Source organism: Xyrauchen texanus, chromosome 9, assembly GCF_025860055.1.
Source record: "Xyrauchen texanus isolate HMW12.3.18 chromosome 9, RBS_HiC_50CHRs, whole genome shotgun sequence".
Lineage (NCBI taxonomy): Eukaryota > Metazoa > Chordata > Actinopteri > Cypriniformes > Catostomidae > Xyrauchen > Xyrauchen texanus.
In genome coordinates this window covers 34,114,031-34,130,994 of record NC_068284.1, presented here as the reverse complement: position 1 = coordinate 34,130,994, position 16,964 = coordinate 34,114,031, and the positions used below count along the sequence as shown (strand labels likewise).

Below are 16,964 nucleotides of genomic sequence, written 5' to 3'. Positions count from 1 at the left end.
ACACAGGGTTCTGATTTGCTATAGTGAAATGTATTGTTATCATTAACTGAGATAAATGAATGAATGAATGAACGAATGAATTAATGAACAAAAAACCAGTGATTGGTAAAACAATAGTTAGCCTTATCAAATCTCTTATGTGAGAAATCTCAAATATGACTAGCATTCAGCTTATTACAATCCTTTCATAAATTGCTTTGAGAAGTCAAAGTAAATAGATAGCAAAAAGTATCCAGTGAAAATAATTTTAACTGGCAATAAGATTAGCTATGCTAAAAAAAAAAAAAAATGATGCTAATACCTTGGTTGATTATCATCGTTGGATTTAGTTCCACTGAAAACTTCCATGTTCAATTAGAATCTAGTAATATGAATCCGGATATTAATCTCATTAGCCACTTACACACTAAACTGGCTAACTTTTTAATTTTTTTATAAAACAGATGGACATGCATAACTTGAGTTCAGAATGTAACAGCCTGACTGATTTTGGGGATTGCATTAAAAATAAATTAGTCATAACAAGAATTTTAGCATTTAATTAAGCATTTAACAAGCATTTTATTTCCTCCAGTTTAACTGCCACACTTTCTGTTTTGGTCAGGCCAGCATTAATTATATTAAATGCCTCTGGTACACCTCTGGGATTGGTTGATTGTGTCTTAGTTAAGTGAGATATATGTCTGCAGAAACATGTACCTCCTAACTGTTAATGCTTTAATATCAGCCAACAATGAATGTTAATGAATGAGACAGTCCATGTATACACATATTTTAAATTCATTGAACCAAATTACAAATGTCTGCCAACATCATGCTGTGCCTGCAGAGGATGCTCTAATTGTGCAGATGGCTTAATCCTCTTTTCACAGAACTATGGATGAATTTAACCCTGATTATTTAGTACTGCCATTGGATATTTGGTCAGACTGTACAGTGAAATAAAAAAATGTAATGGAGCAATTGTAAATGTGCCCAGTTATATGTCCTTTACTCCAAAGTTTTAAAAAGCATGAAAATGGCTATGGAATGGAATACTAGCTTGCTGGATAATGCATGCTGCACAGTATTCAGTGAATACTGCCAACTGTGCTTTTTTAATATGATGTGAAAAAAATATGCATGATAAACATTTAGTATACTAGTATATTTTGTTTAGTATACAACTACATTGATGTCATGTGACCTTTTTATTTTTGTTACATGACCTCATTATGTGTAAGCTTATTTTTGTGAGAGATGTTCATATATAATTTTGGGAATAACAACTGTAATTTTGTAATTGTAATCCAATTCTGTATAATTTAACTTGGCACTCCAATGAAATGATGTGTGAAGAAAAAAATTGGAAATGGAAGGTCAAGTTAAGCGCATTGCACTGTGGAATACAGTTTCCCACAGTGTGCTCTGTTATAGCAATTGGCAAATGTAGTAGGCCAAATTGTACTGCATACAGGGGCACAGCTGCCCATTTACGTGTATGCAATAGCAACACTGGGGTCCCCCTTTAACGTTTCACTGTCCGAACGACCCCTTTGATGTTGATTCGGTGGGTATTCCATGCATAAAGAAAATTTGCATAGTATACATACTATATACTGCAGAAATAGTAAGAGTAGCATGATAGTATGCTATTCTCTACATTGCCAAATGTCCTCTTTACTTCCTACTGGGTCATGATTTGCAGTGTTTTCAAAGATCCCCAAGAGATTGCACATTTAGAAATACATTTTATAAATCACTTCACAGAACATCAAAGTTCACCCAAAAATTGAAATTCTTTCATAATTTACTCACCCTTATGCCATCCCAGATGTGTATGACTTTCTGTCTTCCGCTGAACACAAAGATTTAAAAAAAATATCTCAGCAAAACTTTGAATCCCCAAAAATAACATAAAGGCAGCATAAAAGTAATCCATATGACTCCAGTGGTTAAATCCAGGTCTTCTAAAATGAAATAATAGTTGTGTGTAAGTAACAGATCAATATTTAAGTAATTTTTTTACAATAAAATGTTCTCCCTGCCCAGTAGGTGGGCATCACAAAAAACTCAAAGTCACCAAAATAATTTAGAATCACAAAAAAAAAAAAAAGTATGTGCAAGTTAAAATGGATATTAATTGTAAAAAAAGAACTTAATTATTGATATGTTTCTCACCACCACCTATCATATCGATTTTATGCTGACTTTATGTGATTTTTGTAGCTTCAAAATTGTGGTTACCATTCACTTGCATTGTGATGACCTATAAAGCTGAGATATTCTTTTTAAAAATCTTTGTTTGTGTTCTGCAGAAGAAAGAAACTCATAAACTTCTGGGATGGCATGATAAATTATTAGATAATTTTTTTTTGGGGTGAACTATCCCTTTTTAAATTTTAAAGTAAAACCAAAGATTATTCAAGGCAAGTCAGTCCACTTGGTGGCCATCTTGGGAATGCTCCCGGGCAGCTATTTTCTAAAGAAGTGGCATAAAAGTACAGCTTATATATACTGGAATGGAGAAAGACTGAAATCTCTTTAATGGTTGGTCAAGATTACGATCAATTAACATATTTCAAATCAGCAGAAAAATCTGAGAACATTGGCATAATAAATTGGGCTCTTTAGCTTTGATCATTAAAAAAACAAACTCTGTTTTTCAGGCTGTTCCAGCTATTTTGTATGCATATAGTCGAGTCAACTGACAGGTGTTGTCTGTAACTAAAAGGCAATTGGCTATTTTACCTCTAAGGTGGGACATCCATTTCAGCACCTGCCAAATTGGTGTCAAGTCAATTCATTTTTATTTGTATAGCGCTTTTCACAACACACATCATTTCAAAGTAGCTTTAAAGAAAATCATGCATTACCAAAACATGAAACAGTAATATCTATAAAGTCATAGAGGTTTATATGGATCCCGAGTTTGAGAAATAGAAGCATAGCTGTTTCTAGCAATCAACGGGCCCAAGCACCGTGGGACTATTTCCTCTTGGAGGCTTTAGTAAAACAATGCATCAACAATTTTGAAGCGATTTGTGCAAATGTAAATTGATTTTTTCAAAGACTGTTGTAAGGGCCTCCCTTCCTACTGCCAGTTGGTGGCGCTACAACCGTGACCCACAATAGATACATCAATGTGATCAGCCCTCAAGGCCAAACATACAGGTCAATTTTGATGTAAATCACATGATGCATGCAGAAGATATGAGACAATTCTTCCCATTTCTTTGTTACTTTATCGCTTTGCCACGAAGACACCGTTTGAGACATCAAAAATCCATTCGCAATTCAGCATCTTCAATGTTGTGGCATGACGTTGCCTATGTTTGGTGCCAGTCAGATGAATTCCCTATGAGGAGTACTTCAATTCCAGAGCATGCCATTTTCAAACAATCTAAAATGACTGTAGCTGAAAAGAGATGTACAACAGAGTCCCCTGAATTTGGCCATTTTCTATTTGGCACTACAGAGCCCCCTCTACAATGCCCATGAATGAACAATTGCCCAGCTCTAATGGCCAACGGTTCTGATGTGTGTGCAATAGATCATAAAAATTCAAGCATGCCAAGTACCTCAAAAACATATGAATATACATAAAAAAGTTTTGATCAGCCCCCAATACCAAACATAAATCTCAATTTTGATCTAAATCGCACAATGCACGCCGAAGATATGAGCACTTCTACTTTTTAATTTTTTGCCATTAATTTATTGCCTCGCAATGGCAACACCATTTGAAATGTCAAAAATCTGTTCGTAATTAAGCATCTTCAATGTCTTAGCATGATGTTGCAATAAATCACATAAATCCCAAAGGAGGAGTATTGCAATTTCCAGAGCATGCTTTTTTCTTGCTTGATGAGATCTATATGTGTATAAAGTTTGGTGACTGTAGGTGAAAAGGCATGTGCTACAGATCCTCTCAAAAATCTAATTTTCACATTTTTGAGCATGTTAAGGGACTCAAAGGCCCCTGACACCTTGAAAAGAAGAATGTTAACAGTAATCCTTAAGAAAACAACAGGGTCTCCGCACATATATGTTTATGCATTTGGCAGACGCTTTTATCCAAAGTGACTTACAGTGCATTTATTACAGGGACAATCCCCCCAGAGCAACCTGGAGATATGTGTCTTGCTCAAGGACACAATGGTGGTGGCTGTGGGGTTCGAACCAGCAACCTTCTGATTAACAGTTATGTGCTCTAGCCCACTACACAACCACCACTCCACAGTTACAGTACTTTTTTTTTTCTGAATTATACATCATGATCAAAGTTTCTGGTTCCGGCAGACCTAACTAAAGCACCCTAATTGTGTGTTGATGGATAAATTAGGTGTATGCCTGGCTAAACAGACTTAAACTGAGTGAGTGTGTCTGTGTCTCGAACAGTGTTAGGTACATTATTCAATCGTTTAGGAGCAAAATAGGAAAAGGATCTACCTCCTTTAGTGGATTTTTATATTCTAGGAACTATTGAAGTGATCGTAATGAACGTGATGGATTACAGCATGGTAGAAGGTCACTTAAGTACTGTGGAGCTAGACCATTCAAAGCTTTGTAAAGAGTTAAAAAATATTTAAATAAATATTACATTTAAGAGGTAACCAATGTAATGACAATAAAATGGGGCTAATATGATCATATTTCTTGGTTCTAGTCCACACTCTGGTTGCTGCATTTTTAACCAATTGACGTTTATTTATGGAACTTGCTGGACATCCTCCCAGTAATGCATTATAATAATCTAGTCTTGAGGTCATGAATGCATTAATTAGTTTTTCGCATCAGCAACAAAGAGCCATCCATCCATCCATCCATCCATCCATCGTCAACTGCTTATCCTGTGTACAGGGTCGCGGGGGGCTGGAGCCTATCCCAGCTAACAGTGGGCAAAAGGCGGGGGACACCCTGAACAGGTCGCCAGTCCATCGCAGGGCGCAACAAAGAGCATGTGTCGTAATTTAGCAATATTTCTGAGGTGGAAGAATGCTGTTCTACAAACATTAGAAATGTGATTTTCAAAGGACAGATTGGTATAAAATATAACACCCAAGTTCTTTGCTGTAGAAGATGACGTAACAGTACATCCATCGAGAGTCAAATTATATTTTAGTGACTTATTTTTTTGCTCCAATAATTAATACCTCTGTTTTGTCAAAATTGAGTAAAAGGACATTTCTGGCCATCATACCTTTGATTTAATTGATGTATTCTGCTAATTTGGAGAATTGTGAAATTTCATCAGATTTCGAAGACACATAAAGTTGGATATCATCGGCATAACAGAGGAAACTTATTTCACAATTCCTGATAATATCTCCCAAGGGAAGCACATAAAAAGAGAAAAGGATGATCCCTGTGTCACTCCATACTTAACTTTTGTTTGATTTGACAATTTCTTGTTTACATAGACAAAGTGGTAGCGGTCTGCTAAATAGGACCTAAACCATGCTAATGCAGCTCCACAAATGCCAACATATTTCTCAAGCCTATTCAAGAGAATGTCATGATCTATGTGTCAAATGGAACACTAAGATCTAAAAGCACTAGAAGTGAAGGGCAGCAAAGATCAGATGATAAGATCAAGTCATTTCTAACTCTGATAAGTGCAGTTTCTGTACTGTGATGGGGCATAAATCCTGACTGCAAGTAGAACTTAACATAATTTGGAGGACACTACATTTTGTAGTATTTTCTAAATAAATGAGAGTTTTGAAATCGGTCAATAATTAGCCAGTTCTCCAGGATCAAGTTGTGGCTTCTTAATAAGTGGTTTGATAACTGCAATTTTAAAGTTTCTTGGGACATGTCCTAATGACAGACAAGGAGTTAATAATGTTAACAAGAGGTTCTGAGATTTCAAGGAATACCTCTTTTAAGAGCTTATTTGGTATTGGATCTAACATACATGTTGTTGCTTTTGGTGTTTAATTAAAGTTTTGTTCATGACCTATGACAGCGAAGGATTGATGTTGCTCGTGAGGAAAATTATTTTCTGTGTAAACAATTTTCTGTGGTACTGAGACAGATGATTGCATAATTCCAATTATATTTCTGATTATTTACATTTTATCAGTAAAGAAATTCATGAAGTCATTATTATTCAGACAAGGCTTTATTCCTAACCAATTTAGCCACAGTACTGAATAAACACCTAGGATTGTTGTGGTTATTTTCTATGAGTTTGCTAAAATATGTTGATCTTCCAGCTTTTAGTCTGTAGCTACAGATACTATCCTTCCATGCACCGCAAAATACCTCTAATTTTGTATAATTCCACTTGTGCTGCATTCCAAGCTGCTCTCTTGAGAGCAGTAGTGTGATCATTGTACCATGGTGCTGGCTTTTTTCTTTAATTTTCTTTCATTTAAGGGGGCAACACAATTAAGAGTGCTCGAGAAGACTGTAGCTATTTATGTTTTATAATGTATTTATGTTTTATTGAATGTATTATACAAGTTCTTCTAGACTTTTTGGCTTACTCAGTATATGAGATAAATCTGGCAGATTATTAGTAAAGCTATTTTTAGTGGTCGAAAAAATAGTTCTACCTGAAAGATGTAAATTGAGTGACATGCAGCAATGCTGATTGCAGCAATCAAGTGACGAATTAATGATCTGAGATGTCATCGCTCTGCAGCATAATTTCTATAGTATCACTATCAAGCGTATGATTATGGTGATGAGTTGGTCCTGTCACATTTTGTCTGACTCCAAGAGAGTTGAGAATATCGATAAATACTAATCCCAATGTGTTTTTTTTTCAGATGAGGCTCATGTTGATAACAATAACCTGGGGGAGTAGATTTATTTAAATTTATATATTCATCCGTTTTAAGCCAGGTTTCAGTCAAATTATGGTCTGTAATAATTTAATTTACAATTAGTGCTTTGGTTGAAAGAGAGCTAATGTTTAGTAGCCCTACCTTTATATGAGGTTTATCATCAAATATTTTGTTATTTTCAAGTTTTACCTTAATACATTTTTTTCTAAATGATTTAGTGAGAGTTTTGTGTTTGGTAGTTCGGGGAACAGACACAGTCACTATGTGACATCTAAGTGATACAGTCTCTATGTGTTGTAGTTTATGTGAACTGTGTGACATCTCAAGGTAGCTAGCAGACTTTCGGATTAACCAGTCTGTCTGCTCCCTCCCTGGAGGGATGGAGTCTGTCTTTTTTAGCAGGTCAGGTCTACCCCAAAAACACCTCCAATTGTCTATTAATCCTATGTTATTCTTGGCGTTCCAAATTCTCCCATTAATTTTAATACAAGTGGTCTTTTATGGGCAAAACAGTCTCAAGTAAAACTTTTATGTAAATTCACCACCAGTGATTAAAAAAAAAAAAAACACACACACAATTTGGCCACCAATTTAATATTTTATATATATAAGTATTTTATCTCGGAGTGCATCATTTGATGTTGGTTGGTTGGTTGGTTGGTTGGTTTCTTTCACCTTTCAGAACCAAAGTTTACATCTTCATTTCCTGGACTGGCATCCTTGCAAAGCTGTCTGGTAATTAAATCGATACCTTCTGTACACGCAAGTGTCGGAAATGCCTGAGTACACCGGCAGAAATCCCATTAAGTTGTGACGTTCAAACTAATAAGAGGCATGTCTTTCCTCTCTGAATAGCATCCACCCCATGTGTTTGGAGTTAAAGTGGTGCAGCCATAAAAACATGTCAAAACAAAATAACATAATTTTTCCATGTGAGCTAGGAGTGCTGTGGGAAAAGGACAACTTATGTGAATTTATTAAATTTGATTGTCCTCTTTCCAAAATCTTGTGCTATTTATATTTAATTTATTTGTTTTGTTTGTGCTGAGGAGTAGTCTATAATACTTATATATTATACACTTATTATTAACGGTTGGTTTATTGTAATTTCTAACATCTTTATTACTTGGATTCGTCAGACCACAAATATTCTTTAAAATGATAACAAATTTGGAGCAAATGCTTTCGTTGAATTCTTTGGCCTCTACCAAAGTTCACCCATCAAACTTTTTGAATTGAGTCAATAATGGTGCAAAAAGAGGAAAATCAGCCATGGATCTGCAGCTTGTATACATCAGCTTAGTGTTGTTTTGTGAACAGTATCAACACAAGACATTTAAAAAAATTTATGAATCTCCATGGTTGATCTGGGTATTAGATAACAGTGTTATGCATTGCAAATTTTTTTTTTTACATTTTCAAATATTTCATTTATATTGTATCTTTTTAAAAACTGACATGATAGTTGGACCTGTGGACTGTTGGTTAGTGCATGGTCTTCATGTTGCGTCCATTCTCACATGGGAGACGCAGGTTTAAGTCTGGCCTGTGCCATGTTCTTATTCCATTCCTTTTCTCTCTCTCCCTAAATGCTTCATTTATTTTCACTGTCTCTACTAAATTGAAAGGGGTAAAACTAGCCCAAAATAATTGTAAAAAGAAGTATTTAAAAAGTTTGTAATTGGCCATACTGATTAAACATGTTTTTATAACTTCAAATGTAAGGAACAATTGACCCAAACCTGACTTTGACCTCTGATTCAAGGATTAATGGTACCTCGCTGTATCTTTCCATAGTCAATGATCTCAAACTCTAGAGAGCAGGTACTTGTAATACCCTTATACCTGTTAATCCCCTCGGATTGCACTGTCGTGATGGCAGTGGTTTGAAACTTTACTTGATTGCTTAATCTGTTGTTAGAAAGGGTTTACAAAGAAAGGCTCTCACAACACTTCCTGCCCACACAGGTCTTAGCATGGATGAGACACGGAGTAGCTCAAGACCGGCATCCTCTCAATGCCATTCCCATCCTGTGAGCCCCTGGAGAAACATGGTGGAATATTTCAAGAAAATTGTAAAGAACTCGATATCTCAGAAGTTTCGCCATTGGGTAAAGGACTACTGCAAAAGGAATGGATTGCTCACCTTGTCTGTGTTGGCTGTGATATCAGGCTGTGTGGTGGGGTTCACGTTAAGAAGCTTGAACTTGTCAACACAGGTATGTGGCATCTGAAATTTGGAAATCATTGTTTTCCCGTTCATTATGTAAAAATTCACATTTTGAGTCAGTAGTGGACTGATATATGCTTAATTGGGACAAAAATATTTAAATATTAATTTAAATATTTTTTAATTACAGCATCCATGCATTTTGGACAGCATCCATGACATACTGTAAATTCATGTAATGGTGATCATTTTAATTAATCTCTCAGTTTGTAAAAACAAACAAAAATCACATTTACAGTAATCTATAATACTTACAATGGAAGTCTATGGGGCACGGCCACCAGGATATATGTTTCAAAAGTATAGCCACAAGACTTAAATATTATACATGTTAACATGAGGTTAGAGTGAAAAAATTGCTTTCTAACCTTATCTTTACAAAGTTATATAAAACGTATACAACTCCTGTCACAAACATGTTAAGCCGGGAAGCCCTTGCTAATGATACATCTAAGGAGACCAGAAAGGGACTGTTTACATAAGAAAGAGTCCACCCACAGGAATTACGTCAGTAATGCATAACCAGACGTTCTTCCGCTTAGAACTGAACAGTTGTCCCAGCCCGAAATGGCCAATTTAATAAATACAGTACATGCTTTAAACCCCTTGGAATACCTTGCCCCATAGAATTCCATTGTAAGTGCTTTACTGTAAACATGATAAGTAAATAAGTATATATGACTCCTCCTTGTTATATGATTTTTCCTCATGAAGCCTAATCAATATGCCACATATATTTTCCAACCATAAGAACTTAGTATATAGACCTTAAAATTAGTTGGAAAAGCCTGTGCTTAATATGCCTACTTGAGGATGTGAGCATCTGGCTTTTGTCTTCCATAAGTAAACTCCAGTCAGCTCAGGAGAAACTCAAAGTCAGCCGACTTAATTCTCCAAGGATATTACTGAAGTAGTTAATAGTAAAATTATATCATGCTTATGTGTTAGAATGTTCATCCAATTAAATAATTGATTAGCAAGGTCACTAAAAGTCAGTTTCCATTCTTTTCCCCAGGCAAAAATCTACTTTTCTTTTCCTGGAGAACTTCTCATGAGAATGCTGAAAATGTTAATTCTTCCTCTCATCACATCCAGGTAACTGCATGTATGCTCATAACTGTTTTGCCTTCTACCATTTTTATTTGAGATGTGAAAAGTCCTAAGGTAAAGCATTTGGCCTGTATGTGGATACAATATTTTTGTATAAAACCACAAAACAGTATACATTTATCATTTTGGCCTATAACAAGGTAATTACTGTACAATATTTCTGTATTGGTGAAATGTTAATATCTCTGGCTGTGACTCTACTGAGACCATACATCATACTGTAAAAACCACAAAAGCACGGGATGCAATAGTCAAATCTTAAAAGCATATATCTCAAAACTCCCTCTTTAAGCACTTGGAACATGTATTGTTTGTTGAATCAGATGTTGTAACATTTTGGCGATACACTGCAGTAAGCCACCATTAAAATTAATTAAATGAAAAATGGGATGAGTCTGCATTTAGGTGAGCCAGTAAAAATAATAATAAAAATTCACTTTGCTTACAGTTTAATGTCTGGCTTGTCTGCAATGGACACCAAGGCCAGTGGACGCCTGGGCCTTCTCACCATCACATACTACCTGTGGACTACCTTCATTGCTGTAATTGTTGGAATTATTCTAGTGCTGATCATTCATCCTGGAACTGGTACTGAGAAAGAAGGGCATAAAGCTGCAGGAGGGCCAGTGATGACATCTGCTGATGCCCTGCTTGATTTAATCAGGTAACATTATACTGTAAATGTGGTACCTGCGATTGTTACCTTAAGGGTCTTAATTATCAATATGGCGGCTATAGGAAAGTAAGTCCCGCCTTTCAGTTAAAAGAGCCAATCGCCTTTTTGCTAAAGGAAGAGCTTTGTCTTATTGGTCTTGAATGCAGGGGCACCACCACTCATTGACAAGGGTATATGCTATATTGATGTTGGTGTGGCGCCCCTTTGTGTGTCAACCCTGTGCCAATGAAATACCTTTTGCACCTCTGCTTGAACGCACATGTGTATTAGCTGGACTAACCAGAATTTTTTTTTGCGTGAGATACATATGATACATAATATCTTTACGATTTTATTGTTAATTTGATATATGTTGTTGAAACGTAAGCTTAGCCAACAGTTTGGAGATTTCAGTCTTGCCGAATTTAAGTAGATAAGACCTCCACTTGAAAATAGCTGCCTGGGATGTTAGTAAGATGGCCGCTGAGCGGACTGACTTTGGTTATGTAGCTCAATGACAAAAAAATTTAGATGTCTGTAATCATCTCCATACATTTACTCTACATTGAATCATAAATGCGGAACATAGGTTTCAATAGTCATATTTTGAAAACTGTATCTTTTATAAATGGACAAAATAGTAGTCCCGGGGTGGAAAGGTGCTTAAGAGAAGAAATAAATTGTTTTCAAATCTTAATGTCATTATTGATTATCAAATATGCATTATTGAGGATGCATAGTTATTTACCATACACTAAACAATTTATTTCTGTTCAAATGATCAGCCTATGAAAAGTTTTAAACTTATGTAACCACTTTCGAAGGGAGGCTGGTAGGCTTAGGCTTGCCATGTACGCAGTCACTGGACAGAAGGATTGGATTTAGTTATATTTAGATATACACAAGAGGATGTGAATGCATGGCTTTTCTTGAGTGCGAAAGATGCTCTTGAGCTCTAGCAGATTTAATTGGATTCTTCTTATGTGGCCACCTGTAGAATAACATGTTAGAAATAAAGTGTTAGCCATCAGCCTCCTCTCTCCATGTCCTTAGGCTAAGTCAGATAGATGGCTTTTTTAGGTAGCAGGCTGTGACACAACCTTGCATGACATGCAAGTGAATTCATCCTGAAAACAAACACTATCTGATTTTTGTCTTGTGTTGGCCTCAGAAAACTGAGATACTTTCACAGGCTAATAGCATACACTCTCAGGCTTATAGTGAACCACAAGCACGTTTGCCCAACTGAACAAGCCCTGAATTGTGAAGCATTTCAGAATAATTTTTAATCTGTTACCTCATATAAAACAGATTATTTCTACTTGTTCAACAGGAACATGATCCCATCCAATCTGATTGAGGCCACATTTCAGCAGGTGAGAGAACACATGAAGAGTAAAAGAATTAGTGAATAACATTGTTACATATCTTTTGTTAATCTTGTCCATTTCTGCTCTTGTGTTTCAGTATAAGACAGAGCTTGTGCCTAATTTTAAAAACAGTGTGAAATCATCACAAGCCAACTTTGTTTACATCATGCCAGACTACGACAACCCCAGAATGGGTCACCCAGTGTTTCTGGAAATCACCCCTCCTCCTGAGATTCACTACAAGATCGTTCCAGGCAAAAGTAATGGGATGAATGTGCTAGGAATCGTCATTTTCTCAGCCACTATGGGTAAGTATGGATATGAACTATTATATATCACTCTCCTAACCCTGTAGTAAAAACCAACCTAAATCTCTATGCTGGTCTAAGCTGGTTTATGCTGATTTGGTGCTGGTGTAGCTGGTTGAATGGTTTATGCTGGTTAAAAAGCATACAGTATATTGCACACACACAAAAGTAGGGTGGGATGTGATTTTATCTGGGAATTAATTGGATCATGAAAAGTGGTCTCTATATGACATGTTGTTCGAAGGGGAGGGCTCGAAAAATAAGAGTGCTTAGTGACGTCAGCCAAATGTTTTTTGGGAGGCGAATACAATAGTGAACCATATTTGATTGCAAGCATCATCATACAATTTGTTTACAAGTACAAACCCTTTCCATCTATAATCTTATGGTGACTATAAATATATAGGCCTATACGTATATATGTAGGAAGACTTATGTTGCTTTTTGCTCCTCAGGTCTTCTGCTTGGTAGAATGGGATCCAGAGGCACTCCTTTGGTGAACGTGTGTCTATGTATCAATGAGTGTGTCATGAAGATCATTAATGCTGCTATGTGGTGAGAAAAGGAAACAGTGATCAGTTTTGCCCACAATTTGCATTAACCTCTTCAACTCTGCGGACCCACTGGCAGGTCCAAAAGGGCCGCTGTGTCACAAATAAAGTTTATGCTTGTCAGGCATATGTGGTATAATTTTAAAGCTTAGAATCTGAACTTTTCATTGATAACCATCACTTCAGGGCTAAAATGCATTAGAGCACCAACTACTTTTCAGATCTGCATTTTGTGATGGAAGGTGATGGAAGAAAAAAACAAAATTCCAGTACTTGCTGCCATCTAATGTAATAAAATAAGGTTTTTTGGAGGGAGATAAAGTGAACAGAACAAGAATTACATGCTTACAAATTTATGACAACAACCAAAAAAGATAATAAAGAAAAAATCTATTCATCATAACATTGTAAACATATAATATTATTTATGAATAATTGGAGTCTTTTTTTATTATTATTTGGGGGTTTTATTATTTATTGGTAATTAGTCCACAGTATGTGTAAATGGTGAGCTTTTACACCTGAGTGTAAATATTGCATGCGGCAGCACAGAAACACAACAGAGTTGAAGAGGTTCTAGCACTATAGATGTCTAATAACAAATGTATGATAGAAATGTCACTTTTAGAAATAATCACAGCATGTCAAGAGTAGGCATGCTGTAATTACGTAGCAGAGCTCCAGACTAGAGCTCAATCTGCAATCTATTCAATACTCACTAAAATATGTACATTGTAATGGTTTAAAGGCAGCCCTTAAGCCCTTCATTCATGTAACTGATGTTGACAGTAGAACGGTGCTCTGGTCTAAGACAGTCAGGTAAACTGAAAAGCTGATTTAGTCCGTCAGTAATGCATTTAAACGTCAGTCAGAGTGTATGAACCATCAATAAGCCATGAAGCAGCTTACTTGAAACACACTAGTCAAAGGTTTGGATGCATCTTCACATTCTTAATTACAATGATTTTCCATTTCAGGGGAAGAGTAGTAATCAAAATAATGAAATAACACAAATAGAAGGAATTATGTAGTGAACAAAAGTCAAAACTGCCTTATATTCTAGCTTCTTTAAAGTAGCCATTATTTGATTACATTTCTGGACACTGGGCATTCAGCTGTATAAAATCAACAAAGCATTCACAATTAAAAAAATGTAGGTAACACTCCAGTCTCTTTGTGCAGGTACTTCCCATTTGGAATCGTATTTCTGGTTGCTGGAAAGATCCTGGACATGCATGATCCTGCAGTCCTTGCAGAAAAGCTGGGCATGTACTTCATAACTGTCCTGGCAGGGCTGTTCGTCCATGGTGTGATTTTGCTACCAATGTTCTTCTACCTGTTCACCAGGAAAAACCCATTCAGCTACATCCGTGGCCTCCTTCAGGCTCTGGTTATCGCTTTGGCAACTTCGTCCAGGTAAGGAATCCATTAACATTTACAGCATTTCAGTTGACTGCATAACAAATGGCATATTTAAGGTGTTTTTGAACTGGCCATCCGGGGTGTATACCAAAGAATTTGGCAACACTGTTTTGCGAGATATTCATCCAGGATCCTTACATTTCTGCTTACAACCTATTTGTAATGTGAGACATATATGACTTTTTTTGATTCTTGTAAACTGTGGTGTATGTACTGTGTTCTTGTAAACACGTGAGGCACAATAATTAATAATCCTTCTCTCTCCAGTTCAGCTACTCTGCCCATTACAATGAAGTGTTTGCTGGAAAACTGCCGTGTGGATCGGAAAATAGCTCGATTTGTGCTTCCTGTTGGTGCCACCATTAATATGGATGGCACAGCGCTTTATGAAGCAGTGGCAGCCATCTTCATTGCACAGGTCAACGAGTATGAGCTAGACTTTGGACAACTTGTTACAATCAGGTAAAGTATTTCTGCAACGTCCACAAAAATGAAATACAATGAAAGGAAGAAAGTTGCATTTGTCAAGAGATGTATAAAAATATTTGAATGTTGCATGTGATCTTTCCTCAGTATCACAGCTACAGCGGCAAGTATTGGAGCAGCTGGAATCCCTCAGGCTGGTCTCGTTACCATGGTTATTGTCCTTACCTCAGTGGGTTTGCCTCCAGATGACATCTCACTCATTGTTGCCATTGACTGGATCTTGTAAGTACAACATAACGAATGCATAAGAAGATAAACTATATGACTAAAAGTATGTGGACACCATAACACCACATCCATATGTGCTTGTTGATCATTGGCATTAATATGGAGTTGGTACTCCCTAAAAACTTCCACTCTTCTGGGAAGGCTTTCCAATGACATTTAAGACATGTCTGTAGAAATTAGTTTCCTAACAGACACTAGAGCATAAGTGATCAAGGCACAAGGCAAGTGCAGTGTAGTAACATTAACATATATCTGCTCTGGGAATTAAGGAGCCTTGTAAAACCCGTTAATTAGAAAGGGGTGTCCACAATTGTATATACAATTGCTTGTAAACCATGACTGAAATAACCTATTGGTTGAGAAAAGTCAATATAATTTATCTGCTGTTTTCATCAGGGATCGATTTCGAACAATGATCAACGTACTTGGAGATGCTTTAGCTGCAGGAATCATGGCTCACGTGTGCAAAAAGGACTTTCAGAAAGGCATCCCATCAACAACCAACTCAGAGAGAGTAAGATATATCCACATGTGCTGTCATTTAGATTTAGTCAAATTTCATTTCCTTCATGCAGATAAGCAAGTGGTGTTTGTGTAGTATCATTGCTGTAATGGTTTATTGCTCACCAGTAACAATAGAGCTGTTAACTTGAAACCGTTATAGTTCTTATGGAGCAACTGCAATGGTTTTCAAATTTACATTTTAGGTATGACTGTATAATTTATGTGGTAGAACAAACTAGGAAAGCCTCTTCAATTAGTGGCAAGCACAGACCTTATTTTATCCATAAATAAAAAAAACAGCTATTCTAAAATTCCATTAGAAAAGGGTACCCAGTGGTCAGAAATGCAAATTCTCATCCAGATTTTTAGGACTACAAACTGAACAGCTCTTTAATACTAATGCATTATTTTTAATTTTTGATTGTGGTGTAATAGTTGTATTTTGTGTTTTGCAGAGAGACACTATGATATCCTTTGGAAACCAAAGTGTGCAGAGTTTTCCCACTTCTGAGGTTCCACTACTGGCCAACAGGGACTACATCTTAGAGGTTATTGGGGATCAAGTGATTGAGAAGCCGGCTGCCTGTTACAACCTCTGCCAAGTCTAACTTTGACTGGTGTTACCAAGCAGGAACATAAGTTGCCTTTACCTCACAAAAACCTTCCCCCCTTTTCTTTCCTTTGCAACACACTTGTGCCATTCTGTTTTTACATGAGATTATACTCTAACCTAAAGTCGCCTTTGGTGAACTTGTAAAATGAAGGCATTTGGGTGCTTTTGACATTTTGATTTGGGGGTTTTGATATGGTTAGTGGCTCTTTAAAAAAAAAAACTCACGTTCAGATGTTTTACATATTTATCTTCTAGAATTGCCTTAAAATGCAATAGCTTTTCGCAGTAAAACTGATAGAGCATTATAAGATGATATCCAATCAGAAAACATTATGCAACTAGAAATTAGACAGTCATTAGCTCCAGAACTACAAGGCCAGGGCTATGGATGTTAAATCATCAGTTGCCTTGTTACAGTGTACTGTGAATGTTGATGACAAAAAAAATTAATGACTATATAAACATGCATGGTGTGTATTTTCATTATTTAGATATTTCAAAAAGCATAATCCATCTGTTCACTTCAGTTAGGATGGCAATTAAATTATCATATTTGGATAAAATTATTGTGCACTGTTATTATGAATTGTTTTCTTAATAAAAACCTGAAAATTATTTAATCTCAAGTCATCAGACTTATTCATACTGTAAAGAAATAAAGAACTGGAACTAAGAGAGGTTGCTAGCTTTTGGGCTTGTGTTGCAAGAATT

The 16,964-nt window shown here is 36.2% G+C and overlaps 1 protein-coding gene across 1 annotated transcript; it reads left to right on the top strand.

The window, feature by feature from the left end:
• Positions 1-8,708: 8,708 nt before the first annotated feature.
• Positions 8,709-16,856, top strand: LOC127648841 (excitatory amino acid transporter 5-like). The gene is made up of 11 exons (XM_052133617.1): positions 8,709-8,995; positions 10,022-10,101; positions 10,565-10,780; positions 12,105-12,147; positions 12,239-12,449; positions 12,905-13,004; positions 14,183-14,416; positions 14,690-14,884; positions 14,996-15,130; positions 15,533-15,650; positions 16,096-16,856. The coding sequence occupies exons 1-11, from the start codon at positions 8,753-8,755 to the stop codon at positions 16,246-16,248; spliced, it is 1,728 nt and encodes a 575-aa protein (XP_051989577.1). The 5' UTR covers positions 8,709-8,752; the 3' UTR covers positions 16,249-16,856.
• Positions 16,857-16,964: the final 108 nt, after the last annotated feature.

Excerpts from the sequence above, each read along its gene's own strand:
- LOC127648841 (XM_052133617.1), top strand. The coding sequence starts at position 8,753 with ATGGATGAGACACGGAGTAGCTCAAGACCGGCATCCTCTCAATGCCAT. Across the intron at positions 12,148-12,238 it reads TTGAGGCCACATTTCAGCAG|TATAAGACAGAGCTTGTGCC; the intron begins GTGAGAGAACAC and ends CTTGTGTTTCAG. Across the intron at positions 12,450-12,904 it reads CATTTTCTCAGCCACTATGG|GTCTTCTGCTTGGTAGAATG; the intron begins GTAAGTATGGAT and ends TTTGCTCCTCAG.